Genomic DNA, 17,896 nt, shown 5'->3' on the forward strand with positions numbered 1-17,896 from the left:
TATTTTCTTTTTGGGTTACAATCTTACATAACTCCATCATCATGTACCTTTTTTATTAGCTAGTTATACAATTTCATTGCTTTTAAGAAAATAGAATATGAAAAAAAAAAAACTCACAAGTTATCTTATTCTGGCTTCTTTAGTAAAGTAAAGTTGGGAATCTGCATTCAGAGTAATTAAAACAAAAAACAGAACGTTCTTGCATCATCCAACCAAAACAAAAACATTGATACGAAGATAATACCAGACGACAAAGATAATGCAACAAGCTGTGAATAATATTAGTACTAATCAATGAATTTGATGTCCTACATAGAATGCAGGGCCAAGTTAACCATAATGACATATGAAATGATGAAATTTTCGTTGATTTTCCATTGAAAAAACATTCCCATACCTTTACTCTCCTCAGCTTTAATATTTCATTAAACCGCATTGGCTTCACAAAATATTTGTTGTCGTCATTACAAGAAGCTATAAATGATTGATCAAGTAAATCACTGCAAAAGAGTAGCAGACCAAGTTCAACATATGCCAATCAAACAAATAGGGAAAATAATGGCACAACTACTTAGCACTACTTACCTTGCAGCACGACTTTTGTAATACGAGAAAATAATCTCATTAAGCTTATAAAGAAGTTGATCAAAACAAAGATCGACCTACAAAAAGAAAAACTAGGTAAAAAGAGAAACCTTAAACCCAGTTAGAACCTGATGCGCTCTTGGAACAACTGTGAGGCTAGCATTTGAAACAAAGTCACGTATAAAGAAAACTTGCAGGAAATTAGGAGGATCTCCAAATAAACAAAATTCAAATTATAACGGTAAAAGGAATATAATTAAGAGATTAGTATATCCATTTTTTATTGTATAAAAGAATATTTCTATTGCAGAATTTGGCAGCTGTGACGACTTGGTGCAGAATGTTTGAAATGCGACAGAAATAAAGTTCACTGGAATTTCCACAGGCAGGAACATTATCATTTATTTTTTCAGTTTTCCACTTGTACCCCTATGAGGGATTTTGTCTCATGTTATAGCATGAGGGCATTTGGGTCTTTTACTTTTTGTGCTTTTGAGCCATATATATGAAGGTTTAGTCTTTGTATTATTTTCTAATGATGCTTATGAATGAAAATTTCCCCTTTCTTACATGATCTCTTGGTGAGTTCTTGAGAAGAGCAATCCTAAGTGGGTGATTGCAATACCCGTCAATCTTGGTGGATTCCAAGGTTCGCGGTTCCTCGGTTCTTCCCTCCCCCTCCATACCCACCCCCTTCTCTTGCTCACCCCGCCGGCATCACCATATTCACCCTCTTCTCCTCTCCAAAACAGCCCATACCCAACCCGCCGACCCTTCCCTTGGCCGCTCAAGTCTCCGGCCACCAGTCCAGCTGTCGGCCGGCCCTCCCCTCTCCCCCTCCTCATGCTTAACCTGCCGGCCCATATTCCCCAACCACCAAATTTAAATTTCAAATTTTGTCATAATTACTTTCCTAAATCACCTCCATGCTATTTAGGAAAGAATCCTTATTGGCAATCAATCTTTTTTTAATTTTAAAACCCCTTCCAAGAGAGCTAACCCCCATTTGGAAGTTATTTCAATTTAAATCAAATTTGAAATTAAAATCAGATTTAATTATAATCACATTAATTTCCTTGGGGCCCACATATTTAACATAAACTCCCTCTCTCCCATCTCTACATGGCCGCTCCCCCCCCCCCCCCCCCCCCTCCCCCCCCCCCCCCCACCTCTCCCTCAAGATTTCTCTCTCCAATCCAATTCAAATTTCCATTAATGCTCCCTCCCTCCAATTCAAAATCTGAAATTAAAAATTAAATTTTCTTTTTTCCCCAAAATATTTTCTCCACCTCACCAATCTTCATTAATTGGTATCTCATTAAAGATACAATTAATTAAGATCTCAACCCTACTTCCCTCCTAATCCTTCCCAATTTCGAATTTCAAATTTTGAAATTCCCTAACACCCAATTAAACAAAATCTGAGAGAAATTTCAGATTTTGTTCTTTCTCCTCTCCCACCTTCCTAGACCTAACTTACCTCCACACCTTCTCCTCCGTGGCCAACTTCCCTCTATCTTCTCCTCCTACCCGCCAACTTCTCTCTCTCAACCTTCCTCTCCACCTCTTCCTACCGGCGACTCCACCAAGAACCACAAGGATATTTTTTAAGCTCATGGATGGCAGATCCGGAAGTTGATAACGGATTCGTTTATGATTCTCAAGAAGAAGTCGACATCATTCAATCACCTTTCTTCAATCCCGGATTTGAGTCTGAAGGCACCGTCGAAGAATACGTGGAGCGTATTCTCTTTACTTTGGCGAACGTCATCGAAGAGCAACAACCTACAAGATCGTGGAAGATCGCAGGACGACCAGCCGTCTCTACTCCGGCCAACTCTCCATTGATCAAAACCGCTGGCATCCTCTGTCTTGCAGTGGCATCACTGGGCTTGCTAACTTTTGTCCTCCGCTAAACCTACTTCCATGGGCGGAAACATGTTATAATTAGGGGGGGCAATTGCCCCCCCTCAAAAAAAAAATTGTTTTTTGTAAGAGAGAGAATTTTTTGTTTATATAGAAAAATTTTTTTTGCCAAGCTGGTTCCGCCCCTGCCTACTTCCAACAAACGATCGAGAGGGAAACTCTAAGGTGAAAGTAATAATTGTTAAGTGGTGGATTATCTTTAATCGCATATTTGTTTATTATTTTCTTGTCATTATTTCGGATCGCTCTGTTAATCTAATGTGTAACCGCATGCTAGAAGCAAGTCAATAACTACGAAAATTGAAAATCCTAACTTAGTGGATCATTATTTGAGCCAAAATTCCGCAGCACTATTTGAAGTCACACAAAATGTGAGCCACATGCAAAATAAATAACACCAGTGCATTCAAAACATCAAAATCATCAAAGACACCCTTCCTCCACGGCTCAAGCAAACGACATAAATAGCAAACTACTAGCTCGACGTTGCGCAAACATATCCAAACAACCTTTGAATGCGAAACGGACCGTGATATTGCATTCAGTTGGCAAAATTACAAAAGAAAAAGCTCTCGCAAACAACGCTAGCAAAGGTGGTTGAAAACGACAAATTACAAGCATGACATTAAGTGAGAAATGAGCAAGTTGATATAAGCCTCACTCTATGCTAGTGCCCAATACCCGACCGGGAGTCTTCTTCTAGCCCTCACACACATTGGTGCTGCCACCCCCATGCCTCCCACCGACCATCCAACCCCTAGCCACCTTGGGTGTCTACATTACACCACCCCGTGGGTCACCCTATCTACATCATCAAAGTTAGCATAGTACAAGCAATAATGTAGGTCCGCAAACCTCAATTAGTCATAGAGCACTTAGAAATGAGCCAAACCATGCCATAACAAAACTGAATCAAGCCCATTTTAATTCCCATTTTTGACCATGTTTAATCTTTAACCAAACTTTCATGTAACTTTAGTTGATCTAGTATAAGTTTTAAATCTTTTTTAAATAATATTAGATTTCACTTCACTTGAAATATTTTGTTGAAATTAGATTAGGTTCTAATTTAAAATTTAGACTTATCCATGTAATCAATATTCTGATAATATATATTATTGCTTGTAATGATTAATTAAACATGAAAGAATGAAATTTAATTACTTGTCAGGCAAAACTGAACAATCTTAGAATCCAAATAGAATATGTGAATCACTCTTAATTATACGTTGTGTTTCTTTTGCTCAGCCTCTCCATCAATTGGTGATGCTGACATGCAGCACGCTAAAAACTTTAACAAATAAAAACCCAAGTGAACCCTAATTGAACGCATAATCCTAGGTTTTCTTATTGAACAAATTCAACTATCTTATGAACTTCAAAGCTTCCAGCTTTTCCTAACTTACTAAGATTCATCAGCAGCCCCTTTAAGCGTCGGAAAGAATGTACCTACTAAAATCTAGTGGGCCTTGCTTCTCAAGAGAAAAGCTCAAGAAAAAAAATACAAATATAAAAGCATTTGAAACAAAGTCATATAGTCTGCTTGAAAATAAGAGAATCATCATTTGAACAAAATTAAAATTATCAAGAAAAAAAGTATCCCCTATTCCATTATATCATCAACTTACTCCCATCAACTTAGCAAATGATTTGCAAGGGCAGGTGATGTAGAATGGGGTATGGGGGTGGGAGAAATTTGAAATTTGAATTAATTAATTCCCATAATGGGATATCCAATTAGAGAATTAATTAATGGAGGAAAATTAATTGGAGAGGGAATATGGAAAGTTTTAATTAAATCCCAATTAATTTGAAATTCAAATTGGATTTAACTTAGGAAACTTTCCTAAAATAGACTTTTTAAATTAGGAAATAATTTTCAAATTCAAATTAATTTCAAGTTTGAAATTACGCCTTCCCAAATTAAGGGGGATCATTTATGGAAGATATTCAAGGAGTGGGATTGGAATTTTGGAGGGAGAGAGGGGGTAGAGCCGGCGAGTTGGTGGGGAATTTGTGTGGGATTTCGAAGGGGTGAAAGGAGAGGATGGAGAAGGCGAATAGGAACAACAAGAAGGAATAAAAAAAAGAAACAAAAAGATAAAAGATAAAACCACGAGCCTTGGACTCTTTCGAAGACTGACGGGTGATACGTTGCCCTTCTCCGAGGGACTTCAAGCCACGAACCTGGACCCATCATGCGGCTAGTGAAAACTCTGAATCCTTCCCATAGGAATCTCACTAACGACCTCCCAAAAGAACACAAGTGCATAACACAAATTTTAATTATAATTCCATCCTCCATAATACAAGAGAAGGGGCCTCTATATATAGGCTTCAAAAAAACTAAAAAACAAATTTTCCCCTTGGGCTTACATAAGACAACTCTTAAATAAAAAGGGTAAAAAAGGAAAATTGCAAAATTAAATCAAAATACAATTAATAAACTAAAATAAAACGGAGTGATCTTAGCCGTCGATCTTTGACTCTTCCTTTGAATATCGTCCACCGTCGGATGTCTGCATCATTCTCCCGAGGTGGAAAAGAGCTCGACTCCGTCGAGTTTGCATCCCAGACAACCATGCTCGGATACCAGATGATGCAGAACATAATGACCAATATGATTGAGATTAGGAGTTTGCACGCTTGATGATTAAGAGCAAGTTAACTAAAGCTTGATGTTGATTTAGACAATGAAATAAAACACAAGAGCGATAACAAAAGCTTAGGCCAAGTCACTTGCAAAAAGTAAAAAACCATATAACAATCAATTACTCTTGGCATTGCAAACGAAATGGGTTTCAACAAGAAATCCCTAATTTAACAATAAGAATAGTGGTATGCAAGATCCCTCACACAACTCCTAATAAATACTAGGCTTTAGCAGGAAGAATCAACACAACGTTTCATGAGTCAATTAATAACTACAATTGAGAATGACTAAAAGATAAAAGAGGAGGAAAGTTCACCCAAATAAACACGACAAACAAGGCTCCGGTGTGATGTTTATGTGCATGAGAGGAAGTAGACAGCAACCTTTGATTCTTCTCGATGTCTTTGGACAGCAATCTGATTTTAAAACCAGCGGAAAAGCACTAGGAGATGGTTATGAATGCTGGATAACAACTTTGGCACCTGGGGAAATTCTGGACAGCAATCTCCAACGCTTGTATAAACCTTGGGCAGCTGTTATAGGCTGCTGGAGGATTTTGAACAACAATTTCAGACCTCCCAGGGTGCAGGACAGCAGTTGGTGGCTGCAGGAACCTGTGGACAGCACACTTCTATGTCTAGAAAATTATGGACAGCAAACTATCCAATCATGGAATGTTGGACAGCAGTTGTAACGGCATGGACAGCAGCTTGTAAAGCTGCGGAACCCTTGGACAGCTCACAAAACTTGTTCAGAAGTCTGAACTTGACTGGGAGAGCTTCAGATTTCCAGATCTCTGGATGCAGAAAGTAAGAAATAAGGTGGGGGGAATTAGTGAACGGCAGTAGGGGTAGCCTTGGGATAGATTTGATTGCTTAGGTGGCAACTCAATTAAATCCCAAATAAAATTGGGGAGAGAGGGTGAAAGGAGAGGGGGGAAATTTGGGATTATTTTCCAAAGGAGAGAAACTTCCTTATGGAAGAAATTTAATTGGTGGGGACATGGGAATTTCGGCCAGGTGAGAGAGAGAAGAAAGAGTGTCTAGGTTCAATGTATTTGGAGTTAAGACATTAATTGCTCAATTAGTTCAGATTTGGATTAATTGATTTATTTAATGGCCTTTCCAAAAATAGGATTAATGAATTAGGAAGGATTTGAGATTTAAATTTGAAGTATTTCAAAATTCAAACTCCTTCCAAAGATAGATGGAGTTAAATAAGGAAAGTGGAGCTTTAGGAACCAATTTTGAAGAAGGGGTATGGGGGAGTTTATGGAAGCATTTAAGGCCTTCTTGATTTAAGGAATTAAATTTGGGAAGAAATAGCTCATCCCAATTTAATTAAAATTCAAATAGGAAGAGATTTGTAAACTTTCCTAAAATAGGATTTATATTTTAGGTAATAATTTTTAATTCAAATAGATTAGAATTTGTAATTATTTGAGTTAAATTATGTAGAGCTAATTTAGGTAAGGTGTAGTGGAAATTGAGGAGGCACGGGAAAGCAAAGTGGTTGGCCCGCGGTTTGGAAAAGGGTTTGGTTAGGGTTTGTGGGTTGAATGGTTTGGTGGTGGGAGTTGGCCGGCGACAAGGTGGATTGTGGTTGCGAATTCGACGGCTAGGAGATTGGGGACTGGATGGGGATGTTGGTGGCTTAATGGGGAAGGAGGAATGGAAAGGAAAAGGAACGAAATAAAGGTAAAGGAAGAAGAACCACAAACCCGGCCGTCTTCAAGGTTGGTGGGTGATCCGATTTCCCTCCCTGGGGATTTCTCCAAAGCTCTCTCCTAAAACTCTCACAACTCTCCAAAGAACACATGTGCGAGAATTTTCTTATAATTCATTCATTCTCTCTAATACAAGAGAATGGGCCTCTGTATATAGGCCTCAAAAAAACTAAAAGACAAATTTGCCCCTTGGGCTTACATAAGATAAGACTCTTAAATAAACTAAAGGTAAAAAAAGAAAAATATAAAATTAAATCAAAATATAATAAATAAACTAAAATAAAACATGGTGATCTCACCCGTCGATCTTCGACTCCTCCTTTGAATATCGTCCACCGTCGGATGTCCGCATCATTAAATGATGTAGAATGGGGTATGGGGGTGGGAGAAATTTGAAATTTGAATTAATTAATTCCCATAATGGGATATCTAATTAGAGAATTAATTAATTGAGGAAAATTAATTGAAGAGGGAATATGGAAAGTTTTAATTAAATCCAAATTAATTTGAAATTCAAATTGGATTTAATTTAGGAAACTTTCCTAAAAATGATTTCTTAAATTATGAAAGAATTTTCAAATTCAAATTAATTTGAAATTTGAAATTATGCCTTCCCAAATTAAGGGGGATCATTTATGGAAGATATTTGATGCAAGCAAAAATTTGGGAAGGGCTCCAAATTTTTGCAAGCAAAAGTAAATGCTTCCTAGATAAAAGAAAGACACAAATATACCCAAAAAGAGACACGTTTTATAATATAAAGGACTCTTACAAACTTTGACTTACAAATGACACATAAACAAACATAAAAATAAAAACCTAAACTTGCATTTCATTTGTTTTGAGAAGAATGATACATGTGGGGTGGTTACTTCCGTAGAGAAGAAGGGGATTAGAAGCCAAGACGAAAGGAAGGAGAAGCTCGCAAGCTTTCCTAGAAAGAAGAAGAAGAGAAGTTGGACAAAGCTCGCAAGCTTTTCAAAACAACAAACTCACAGGTTTCTATTCCAAAAATACCATTTTTACAAACTTTTTTATCCCAAAACAACTCTTTTTTATAGGCAAAAGAAGATAGACAAATATCCAAAACACCTCCAACCAAACCCAATCAAATTTGGGGAAATGAAAGGCCAAAAGTCACCAAATGGAAGGCCAAAAGACAGCAAAACAGCAGCAGGAATTCTGCACAGAAAAACAGGGAAACAGTCCAAGAAAAACCCACCAGCAGGCCACGGGAAGCCAGCCAACAAGGGACCCAAAGAGCCAGCACAGGAGACAAGACAGCAAGCACGGGAAACCAGACAGCAAGGGAAAACCGAGAGGGAGAACGAGGGAAACATCAACAGCCACCAGAAACCGAAAAGGCAAAAGGGGAAGAAGGCCAAAAATCCACTCCTCAATAATGATCTAAAAAGAAGTATACCTTTTTCATTTAATGAGCTAGGAAGTGCATTTATTCCCCCAATTATTGAGCTAAACTTCAGCTCAATCATTAATGAGCTAACATCAAGTAAAATCAAGAATTTTGAGCTCAACACCAAGCAGCCAAGGCCCACCTGAGAGCAGCAACATCACCAAACCGAGAAACAACAATCGGCCCAAAGCTTGCCTACATCAATATTCAAGGAGTGGAATTGGCATTTTGGAGGGGAGAGTGGGCGATAGAGCCGGCAGGTTGGTGGGAAATTTGTGTGGGATTTTGTTGGGGTGAAGGGATAGGATGGAGAAGGCGAATAGGAACAACAAGAAGGAACAAAAAAAAGAAACAAAAAGATAAAAGATAAAACCGCGAGCCTTGGACTCTTCCGAAGACTGAGAGGTGATACGTTGCCCTTCTTCAATGGACTTCAAGCCACGAGCCAAGACTCATCCTGCGGCTGGTGAAAACTCTGAATCCTTCCCATAGGAATCTCACTAACGTCCTCCTAAAAGAACATAAGTGCAGAACACAATTTTTTATTATAATTACATCCTCCCTAATACAAGAGAAAGGGCCTCCATATATAGGCCTCAAAAAAACTAAAAAACAAATTTATCCCTTGGGCTTACATAAGACAAAACTCTTAAATAAAAATGGTAAAAAAGGAAAAATGTAAAATTAAATCAAAATACAATTAATAAACTAAAATAAAACAAAGTGATCTCAGTCGTCGATCTTCGACTCTTCCTTTGAATATCATCCACCACCGGATGTCCGCATCATTCTCCCAGGGTGGAAAAGAGCTCGACTCCGTCGAGTTCGCATCCTGGACAACCATGCTCTGATACCAAACTGATGTAGAACGGGGTATGGGGGTGGGGGAAATTTGAAATTTGAATTAATTAATTCCCATAATGGGATATCCAATTAGAGAATTAATTAATGGAGGAAAATTAATTGGAGAGGGAATATGGAAAGTTTTAATTAAATCCCAATTAATTTAAAATTCAAATTGGATTTAATTTAGGAAACTTTCCTAAAAAATACTTCTTAAATTAGGAAAGAATTTTCAAATTCAAATTAAATTAAAATTTGAAATTACGTCTTCCCAAATTAAGGGGGGGGTCATTTATGGAAGATATTCAAGGAGGGGGATTAAAATTTTGGAGGGAGAGAGAGGGGGATAGAGCCGGCAGGTTGGTGGGGAATTTGTGTGGGATTTCGGTGGGGTGAAGGGAGAGGATGGAGAAGGTGAATAGGAACAACAAGAAGGAACAAAAAAAAAGAAACAAAAAGATAAAAGATAAAACCGCGAGCCTTGGACTCTTCTGAAGACTGATGGGTGATATGTTGCCCTTCTCCAAAGGACATCAGGCCACGAGCCCGGACCCATCCTTTGGCTAGTGAAAACTCTAAATTCTTCCCATAAAAATCTCACTAACGTCCTCCCAAAAGAACACAAGTGTAGAACACAAATTTTTATTATAATTTCATCCTTCCTAATACAAGAGAAGGGGCCTCTATATATAGTCCTCAAAAAAACTAAAAGACAAATTTGCCCCTTGGGCTTACATAAGACAAGACTCTTAAATAAAAAGGGTAAAAAATAAAAATTCAAAATTAAATCAAAATACAATTAATAAACTAAAATAAAACGGAGTGATCTCGGTCGTCGAACTTCGACTCTTCCTTTGAATATCGTCCACCGTCGGATGTCCGCATCAAAAGGTTTATCACTATTTGAGGACTGAATAAAAGACAATAAAAAGTGTTTATTATTTTTTTAATTATCTTTAAGAAACTATATCATAGTAAATAATAGTATGTTACTTTACTCATGCACAAAGTGCAATGGATCAGATTGCGACCCATTGCTATAGGAGCAAAGCACAAAAAAAATATGTGCAGAACATTCCAGGAAAAAAAAAAAAGCATTGCACGTAATAGCTTCTAAACATTCAAGTTAATGCTTAAAAGAAGGATGCCTCAAGTAGAGTTCTGCCTCATAGAAAAGTCATTTTCATGTGTCAAAGGATAAAACAAATAAAGCCTTCCATAGCCTTCGATTAAAACATGAAGTTAGGGTATAAAATAAATGGACTTCTACGCACCTCAGCTTCGATTTCATCATACAGAAAACGCTGTTTGAGCATGGTCAGTGCATTCTGAGCGGCATCATTGTAAATATCAAATGGCATCAGAATGCTTTCAAGGAGACCTGGATCTTGAGACTCGATTACATTATCCACCAACATCCACGGAAGAGAGCATTCAATTGGAAACTAAACAAAAAATAATCAAAATTAATTATATGCCCGAAAAAGAACTATAACAGACTCTGTAGCCAATCAAATGATAATGGAGAAGTAAAAACTGCTTTGATGGCAAAACATCATCAGAGTGCCTAATAAGCTTCCAGTTGTTAAACACGTCTTCATATTATCTGTAGTATTAGTTCATGTTTAAAGACCGTCGTGGGGCAGCATCCCCTCCATCCATTCTCGCCAACAATCCTTTCATCTCCCTAGTTTCTACTTCAATAATCCTATTTGCTTTTCCCTCTTCACTCTACAGCCTCCCATTTTCTTTCTTGTAATAGATACTCTTTTAATTGATGTCTATCATCTCCCTCAAGAAACCTTATTAATCACTCCCCACTTATTTTTTTTAGGGCTGCAAGCAAAAGAATGCACTCAATGAACAACAGAGATGAGCTAAGCATCAGATGGTGTTGAATTTTTTCAAGAGAAAGATTAGAGAACGTAGGTCAACTATCCTACCAAACAATTAGTTGTCATAAATGAGTTCACACATATCAATCATACGGATAAAAGTCTACACATATATGGGACAAAAAAAACAATACGCACAAACTTCACCTGGATGACACGAGAAGATTCCAAATAGAATTCCCTGAACCAAAGGAAACCAAGGTCCGTCAACGTACCAACTGTAGCTGAAGTTAGAACAAATTAAATTATCAATTACCAGAGCCGATAACAAAGCTGTATTCAACTTGAACTTCAGCCATACAAAATTTTGGATAAAAGAGCTTATTACTACAGATAGCAAAATCTCTAAAAAGAATTGTTTTAAAGCTATGGAAATGAAGGAATTTTAAAAGCGTAAGCTTTCAATCAAATGTCATCAGAAAGGAAATACACTTAACCATACATGAAACTACTACAACATCTTGAAGTACAACTAAATTTTTTGTACATAAATCAAGCAAGGAACTTAAATTCACATATCAAAGACAACTAACACCAATACTTACCTTTTTAGATGTGAACCAATAAACATGAGAATTAAAACCAGTAAAATAATGCAAATAGACCGAATAAATTCAAGGAAATAAATGTAAACTTTGAACCACTCAAAATCAACACAATTATAATTTAATCACCATAATTAGCATCCTACTTGTACTTAAATTAAACAAAGTCAGGAACACTAATAATTCAATTAGAAGACATCTAATCAAGGAAAAATTTTACCAAGGTAAGAAATCCAAGCCTCATGTTAGTATGAGGACATGACTTCTCCTATGAATTTGCAAATAGCACTTGTATCGCACTAAAAGAAATCACATCCGCCATGCACATAAAAGAGTGAAAAGCGAAAGAAGAACTTATATTGAATTAAAGTTGCCTACTTACAAGACTAAATCATCAATTTATAAACTTCTCATCCCTGGAATAGAAAATATGGTCGGCATAAGATCAGCATAATTTTATTCCAAATAGATAGGACGCTGGGGAGTGGAGAGAGAGAGAAAGAAAGAAAGAGTTAGAGAGAGTGTGAGAGCAAGGGAGGGGTAAGATAAAGAGAAAGAGTAAGCCAGAGGGAAAGAGAGAGTGATAGAGAAGTAGAGCAAGGCAGAGAGAAATAGAGAGGGTAAAAGAGAGAATGAGAGAGAGAGAGAGAGAGAGAGAGAGAGAGAGAGAGAGAAGAAGAAGAAAGAGTACTTCACAAGAACCTGGGTACTGAATAACTCTTTGGATATAACTTCTTGTAGCACTCAATTTGGTATGAGAAATCTTTTCCCACTAACTTATGAGCCTATTTTGAAGCTATGACGGTTTTAAATTTCTCATTAACAAGAATTTCGAACTGAGCAGCCATCACAAGCTTTGACGTACTAAGAGAATTTTGAGTAGGATGGAGTACTACAAGATTTATTTTATTTCCCCTTTCCTCAAACTTGATTTTATCTGAAACTCAACTTTGAAGCCACAAACATAGAGGGCAGATCGTTCAAAATAGCGAGAGTCGAACATTTAATAGGGAATGGGCTTCAATTAACCACTAAAAATAGAAATTCGCAATCAGCAGTAATGGATTGCGACAGCAAGATAAATCCAAAGCAGTAGGTAATGGCACGTGAGCAGGACCAGGACTCGCATCACAAAAAGACCACAAGGCGGCAACATAGAAGAAGGAACCAAACGTGCTAGTCCAGAAACATATAACAACAGAGAAGTGACTACAATCCTAAATGAATAAGCCAGCTACAATCCTGCATTAATCTACATAATATGAATTTTTTTACAGAAACAAATTAAGTTTTTGGCATTCGTAAGGCTTAATAAGGCCCATATATAGAGTGCTTCTGAAAAATCTTCTATGAGTCGTCATAAACAAGTATATAAAGGAAATACAACAAATATCTATGGAATCCACCATCAATAGAGGTCGCCAAGTCACCATATAGAATAGCTACGGGAAAAACTAGCATAGAAATCCTGGCAGAGGATTGGATGTCAATTTACAAATGGTGGAAATACAAAAGAACGAAAGGAAATGAAAAAATGCTTGTACAATAAGGTCAAATGAGATGCCAAAAAATTTGAGATAATGCCACAATTTTTTGGAATTTACAATATTTAAATGACCTTCTTATAGGAAGTCCTCGTAGAAATCGAGAATCTTTGGCTGAATTTTAATTATAGCAATCCCAAATGCAAATCACTGGAAGAATTATGAAGAATAACCAGAGAAAAACCTTTTTAATTGATGATATACATAACCAAAACAAAGAAAGATACAATGAATCTTCAATTGGAGAAGAAGATACGACTCTCCCAAATCCCTAGCCACTAGGTAGAGCCCAATCACCCTAAGAACAATCGAAATTCAGCAAAATAAGGCATACCCCTAACCCTATACTAAACCAAACTACTTAAATCATATAATAAAATGAAAAAATACCAAAATAGCCCTCCCAATTTAAAATTCCCTCCTACCGACCCCCTCCTCTCTTTGCATTAAGCCATGGACTCCAACCCAAGGGGGGTTGGATGGTTGTTGGGGCAGACTAGGCTTCCGCCTAGAGTAAATAAGGGTCGGTCCTTTCAAGATTGGTCCCTCCTGGACTAGTCTAATAATACCCCCCTCATAAAGACCCACATTGTCCTCAAGGTGAAAAGATGGGAATCAATGTTTCACTCTCTCGTACAGCTCCCATGTGCCATCATAGTTAGGTAGGTTCTTCCATTTTATAAAAACTTCCTTGATCCCTACTTCTCTATATCTACCCCTTTCAGCTCTAGTTGTTCCAAAACCACCTACAAATCCTCTGTCAGTGTCACGAGAAACTCTAAACTAGATGCATGATCAACAATAGTTATCCTCAACACTGACATGTGGAACATTGGGTGTATTGTAGCAATCATAGGTAACCTCAATTGATAAGCCAATGCTCCAATCCACTCCAAAATCTCATAACGGCCAAAGTACCTCTGAGCCAGCCTCTCATTCCTTATGTTATCTATTGTCCTTTGTTTGTAGGGACAAAGCTTCAAGTATACCATATCCCCTATCTTAAATTGGATGTCCTTCATATGCACATCCACTTGCTTCTTCATGATCTGTTGAGCCCTCAACAAGTGTCGGTTTAATTCATCCAACACTCTATCCCTCTTCTCCAAGTACTGCTCAATTGAAGAAATTGGTATGCTACTCTGCCAAAAGTGCTCCATGTGAGGTGGGTCATTTTTGTATAACACTTTGAAAGGTGTCATCTGCCAAGTTAAATGATATGAAGTGTTGTACTAGTAATCTGCCCATGCTAGCCACTTTCCCACAACTGATGCGTCTCTGAAGCAAAACATCGCAGGTACGTCTGCATGTTCCTGTTTAACACCTCCGTCTGCCCGTCTATCTAGGGTGATAAGTGGTGCTCCTCTTCAGTACTATCCCATGCAGCGTGAACAGCTCCCTCCAAAAATGACTAAGGAACATCTTATCTCGGTCAAACACTATATATTGTGGTATCGCATGCAATCATACCACCTCTCTACTGAATAATGTTGTCATTGTCTCTGCTGTGTAAGGATGTCTAGGGGAATGAAATGAGCATACTTGCTCAATCTGTCAACTACCACCAAAATCACTATAAACCCTACAGATCAGGATAAACCATCTATAAATCCATGGTGACATCCCGCACTCTGTCTAGAAGAGCTAGGGGTTGAAGTAATCCCCCTAGAGCAATGGCAATTTATTTGTTACTCTAGCATACCTAAGATCTAGCCACCATCTCCTCAATATTCTTGTGCATCCCCTTTCAATACAACTCGACTGTCAATCTCCTATATGTCTTTTGCACACCAGAATGCCCACAATGGCGCTCCCATGGAACCCCCGAAACAGGTATGTAATATGGACCGAGGTCCATGAAAACACAAACCCTCCCTAGTAAAGCAATCTCTCCCCCCTCTAAGGAATAAACATGTTGGCTACTCTCATCCCTCAGTAGATCCTCCCTAATGCTCCTCAGCTCCTCGCCCAGTATAATCTCCTCTTTAATAGCCCCCAAACCAACATCAGCGATATCAAAATGGCTAATGGAGCTCCCCCACGCATCTGGACAATGCATCAACGGTCATGTTCTCTAACTCTGACCTATATTGGATCTCAAAATCATACCCCAAAAGCTTTGACAACCACCTCTGATGCTTCTTGGTCACCATCCTTTACTCTAATAAGTGCCTCAAGCTCCTATATTATGACCTAAAAATAAAATGTCGGCCCAAAAAGTATGGCTGTCACTTCTGAATAGCTAACACAATGTCATCAACTCCCTTTCATATACTAACTTCAGCTTAGCTCTGGTTGTCAACACTTAGCTAAAGTAAGTTATGGGTTTATGATTCTGCATGAGCATTATCCACAATCCATACCCTAATGTATTAGTCACTACCATGAAAGTCTGGCTGAAATCTAGTAGGACCAGAATCGGTACTGTGGTCATGACCTTCTTCAACCTCTCAAAGCTCTGAGTAGCTGCCTTTCCCCACATGAAGATATCCTTTTTCAGTTGTTCTATCAATGACCATGTTGTGGTGTTGTATTCCCTCACAAACCTCCTGTAGTACCAAGTCAACCATAGGAAACCCCTAAGCTCTCTTAGATTCCTATGTAGAGGTCATTTTAGCATTGTCTCAATCATGGCCTGATTACAGTCACCCCTTCCTGAGATACCATGTGCCTTAAGTACTCCACAATAATCTGTGCAAAACAACACTTCTTCAGGTTGGTCCTCAGGTGATGCTTTTATAACACCTCTAATACCACCCTTAAGTGTTCCAAATGCAACCTGTTGTACACCAAGATGTCATCAAAGAAAACCAGTACAAATTTTTTGAGGTATAGTCGGAATAACCTCTTTATGAGAAACTGAAATGTAGCGGGGGCATTGGTGAGGCCAAAGGGCATCAATAAGAACTCGTAGTGTCCCTCATGTGTCCTAAAAGCCATCTTCGGGACATCCTTATCTCTCATCTTATTCTGATGGTACCTCAACTTCATATCCATCTTTGTGAACAACACCACTCCACAGAATTTGTCCAGCAACTCATCTATTACTAAAATAAAAAAACTTATCAAACATAGTCTCCCTATTTAGGGTCTGATAATCCACATAAAATCTCCATGTCCCATCCTTCTTCTTGATAAGTAAGAATGGGCTATAAAATGGACACATGCTCGGCCTGATTATTATTGCCTACAACATCTCCTAGATCAACTTCTCAGTTTCATCCTTTTGAAACTCAACGCAACCGTAAGGCCCGACGCTTATTGGTGGCACCTCCTCCCTCTAGGTGATAGTGTGCTCCTGCTCCCTCTATGGTGGCAATCCTTATTGTGGTCGAGATACATCATCGAATTGTTGGATAAGCATTGTACCGAAGGCGAAATGTCTCCCCCCTCCAATATGATCCCCTCTAAGCTCTACAGCTCCACCAAAAATCCTCCTCCAACCTTTATAGGATCATCACCATAGTTTTAAGAGACAACATGGCTTTGGATAACCCTACATCTCCACTGATCACCACCCTTATTCCCTCCACCACTAGCTTCATCATCAGTGCTCCCCAATTAACCTTGGTATCCCCCAAAGTCATTAGTCATTTCATCCGCACGATGATATCAGTGCTCCCTCACTCCAATAAAAGGAAATCATCCCTCACCTGGACCCCCTATATGGTTAGAACTACTCCCCTGCACACTCCTCTACCCCTCCACTTTCCCAGGGCCCATCATCACTCCATGGAAAATTGTGTCCACCAGTTTCACCATCAATTGGTCTACCGACCTGATTGGAGATAAAATTGTGGGTAACCCCACTTTCTATCAACACCACCACCTCCCTGTCTATTATTTCTCATTTCACTTTCATGATGTGAATTAGAGTGAATCTCACAACTAAGTTCAAGAAGACATCTGTCATGTCTAGATGAAACTATTCCTTTTCCTCTATCAATGCCCTCACCCCCGCCTCAGGTTCCTCGTCATCATAGATAGTGAGAACCTAGAGTTTTCGGTCCTTACACTTATGCCGCGGTGTTTACCTCTCATCAAATTAGGAGTATAGTGCCTTCGCCTTTTTCACTTGCAGCTCCTTCTCAATGGGCTTCTTGAAGTTTCCTCTGATTCCCCCTCCTATAGACTTCCTCTTTGGGGTCTCTCGAAGGCTACTCGGTGTTGGCCCCTTAGGTGCTAAAAAGATGGTAGTCATCTGGTACAAGTCTACTAAAATGTTGCCTCCCCCCCCCCCAACACACACACACACACCACCCTCCAAGTGCTTTTGATCCTCCACTAACTAGGCTAGCTCAATAGCCTCTCTCAAATCACGAAACGTCATCTCACTCTAACTACCACCTCGATCTCTAGTTTGAGCCCCTTCATGAAGATTCCCTCTAGTATAGTCTCAGAAAGCTAGTCCAATCAGCTAGTCAGGTACTCAAACCTCTCACAGTACTCCACCATTGAAACTTCTTGCATCAAAGAGAAAAACTACTCATTGAAGTCTCCTCCCATACTAGTTCCCTTCAGCTCCGTATAGGTCATCTCATATCTCTCCACTGGTATCATGTTAAGATTTCCCCTCCAAACACAAGTTAGTTGTTGTCAGTCTCTCCCCTGTCAACCCATTAACGACAAAATACCTCTCCACCTAGTAAATCCAGCATGGGCAACCACTCCCTCAAAAATAGGCATCTTAAGCTTCCTTACCCTCATATCTCCTCTTTCACCCTGATTACAAGATCTAAGAGAGTGGGGGGTGTGTGTGTGTGTG

General features: G+C 38.7%; 1 protein-coding gene across 1 annotated transcript in view; it reads right to left on the reverse strand.

Annotated features, from left to right (window-relative positions):
* Positions 1–17,896, reverse strand: part of LOC110092698 (protein PIR) — a gene marked incomplete in the record, with an annotated part of 173,885 nt that overhangs the window by 77,692 nt on the left and 78,297 nt on the right. The window contains 4 exon segments of the mRNA XM_028693516.1: positions 398–500; positions 586–662; positions 10,422–10,592; positions 11,190–11,266. Of these exon segments, the coding sequence (XP_028549349.1) occupies positions 398–500; positions 586–662; positions 10,422–10,592; positions 11,190–11,266 (428 nt within the window).

Source organism: Dendrobium catenatum, unplaced genomic scaffold, assembly GCF_001605985.2.
Source record: "Dendrobium catenatum unplaced genomic scaffold, ASM160598v2 fragScaff_scaffold_313, whole genome shotgun sequence".
In the NCBI taxonomy this organism is placed as follows: Eukaryota; Viridiplantae; Streptophyta; class Magnoliopsida; order Asparagales; family Orchidaceae; genus Dendrobium; species Dendrobium catenatum.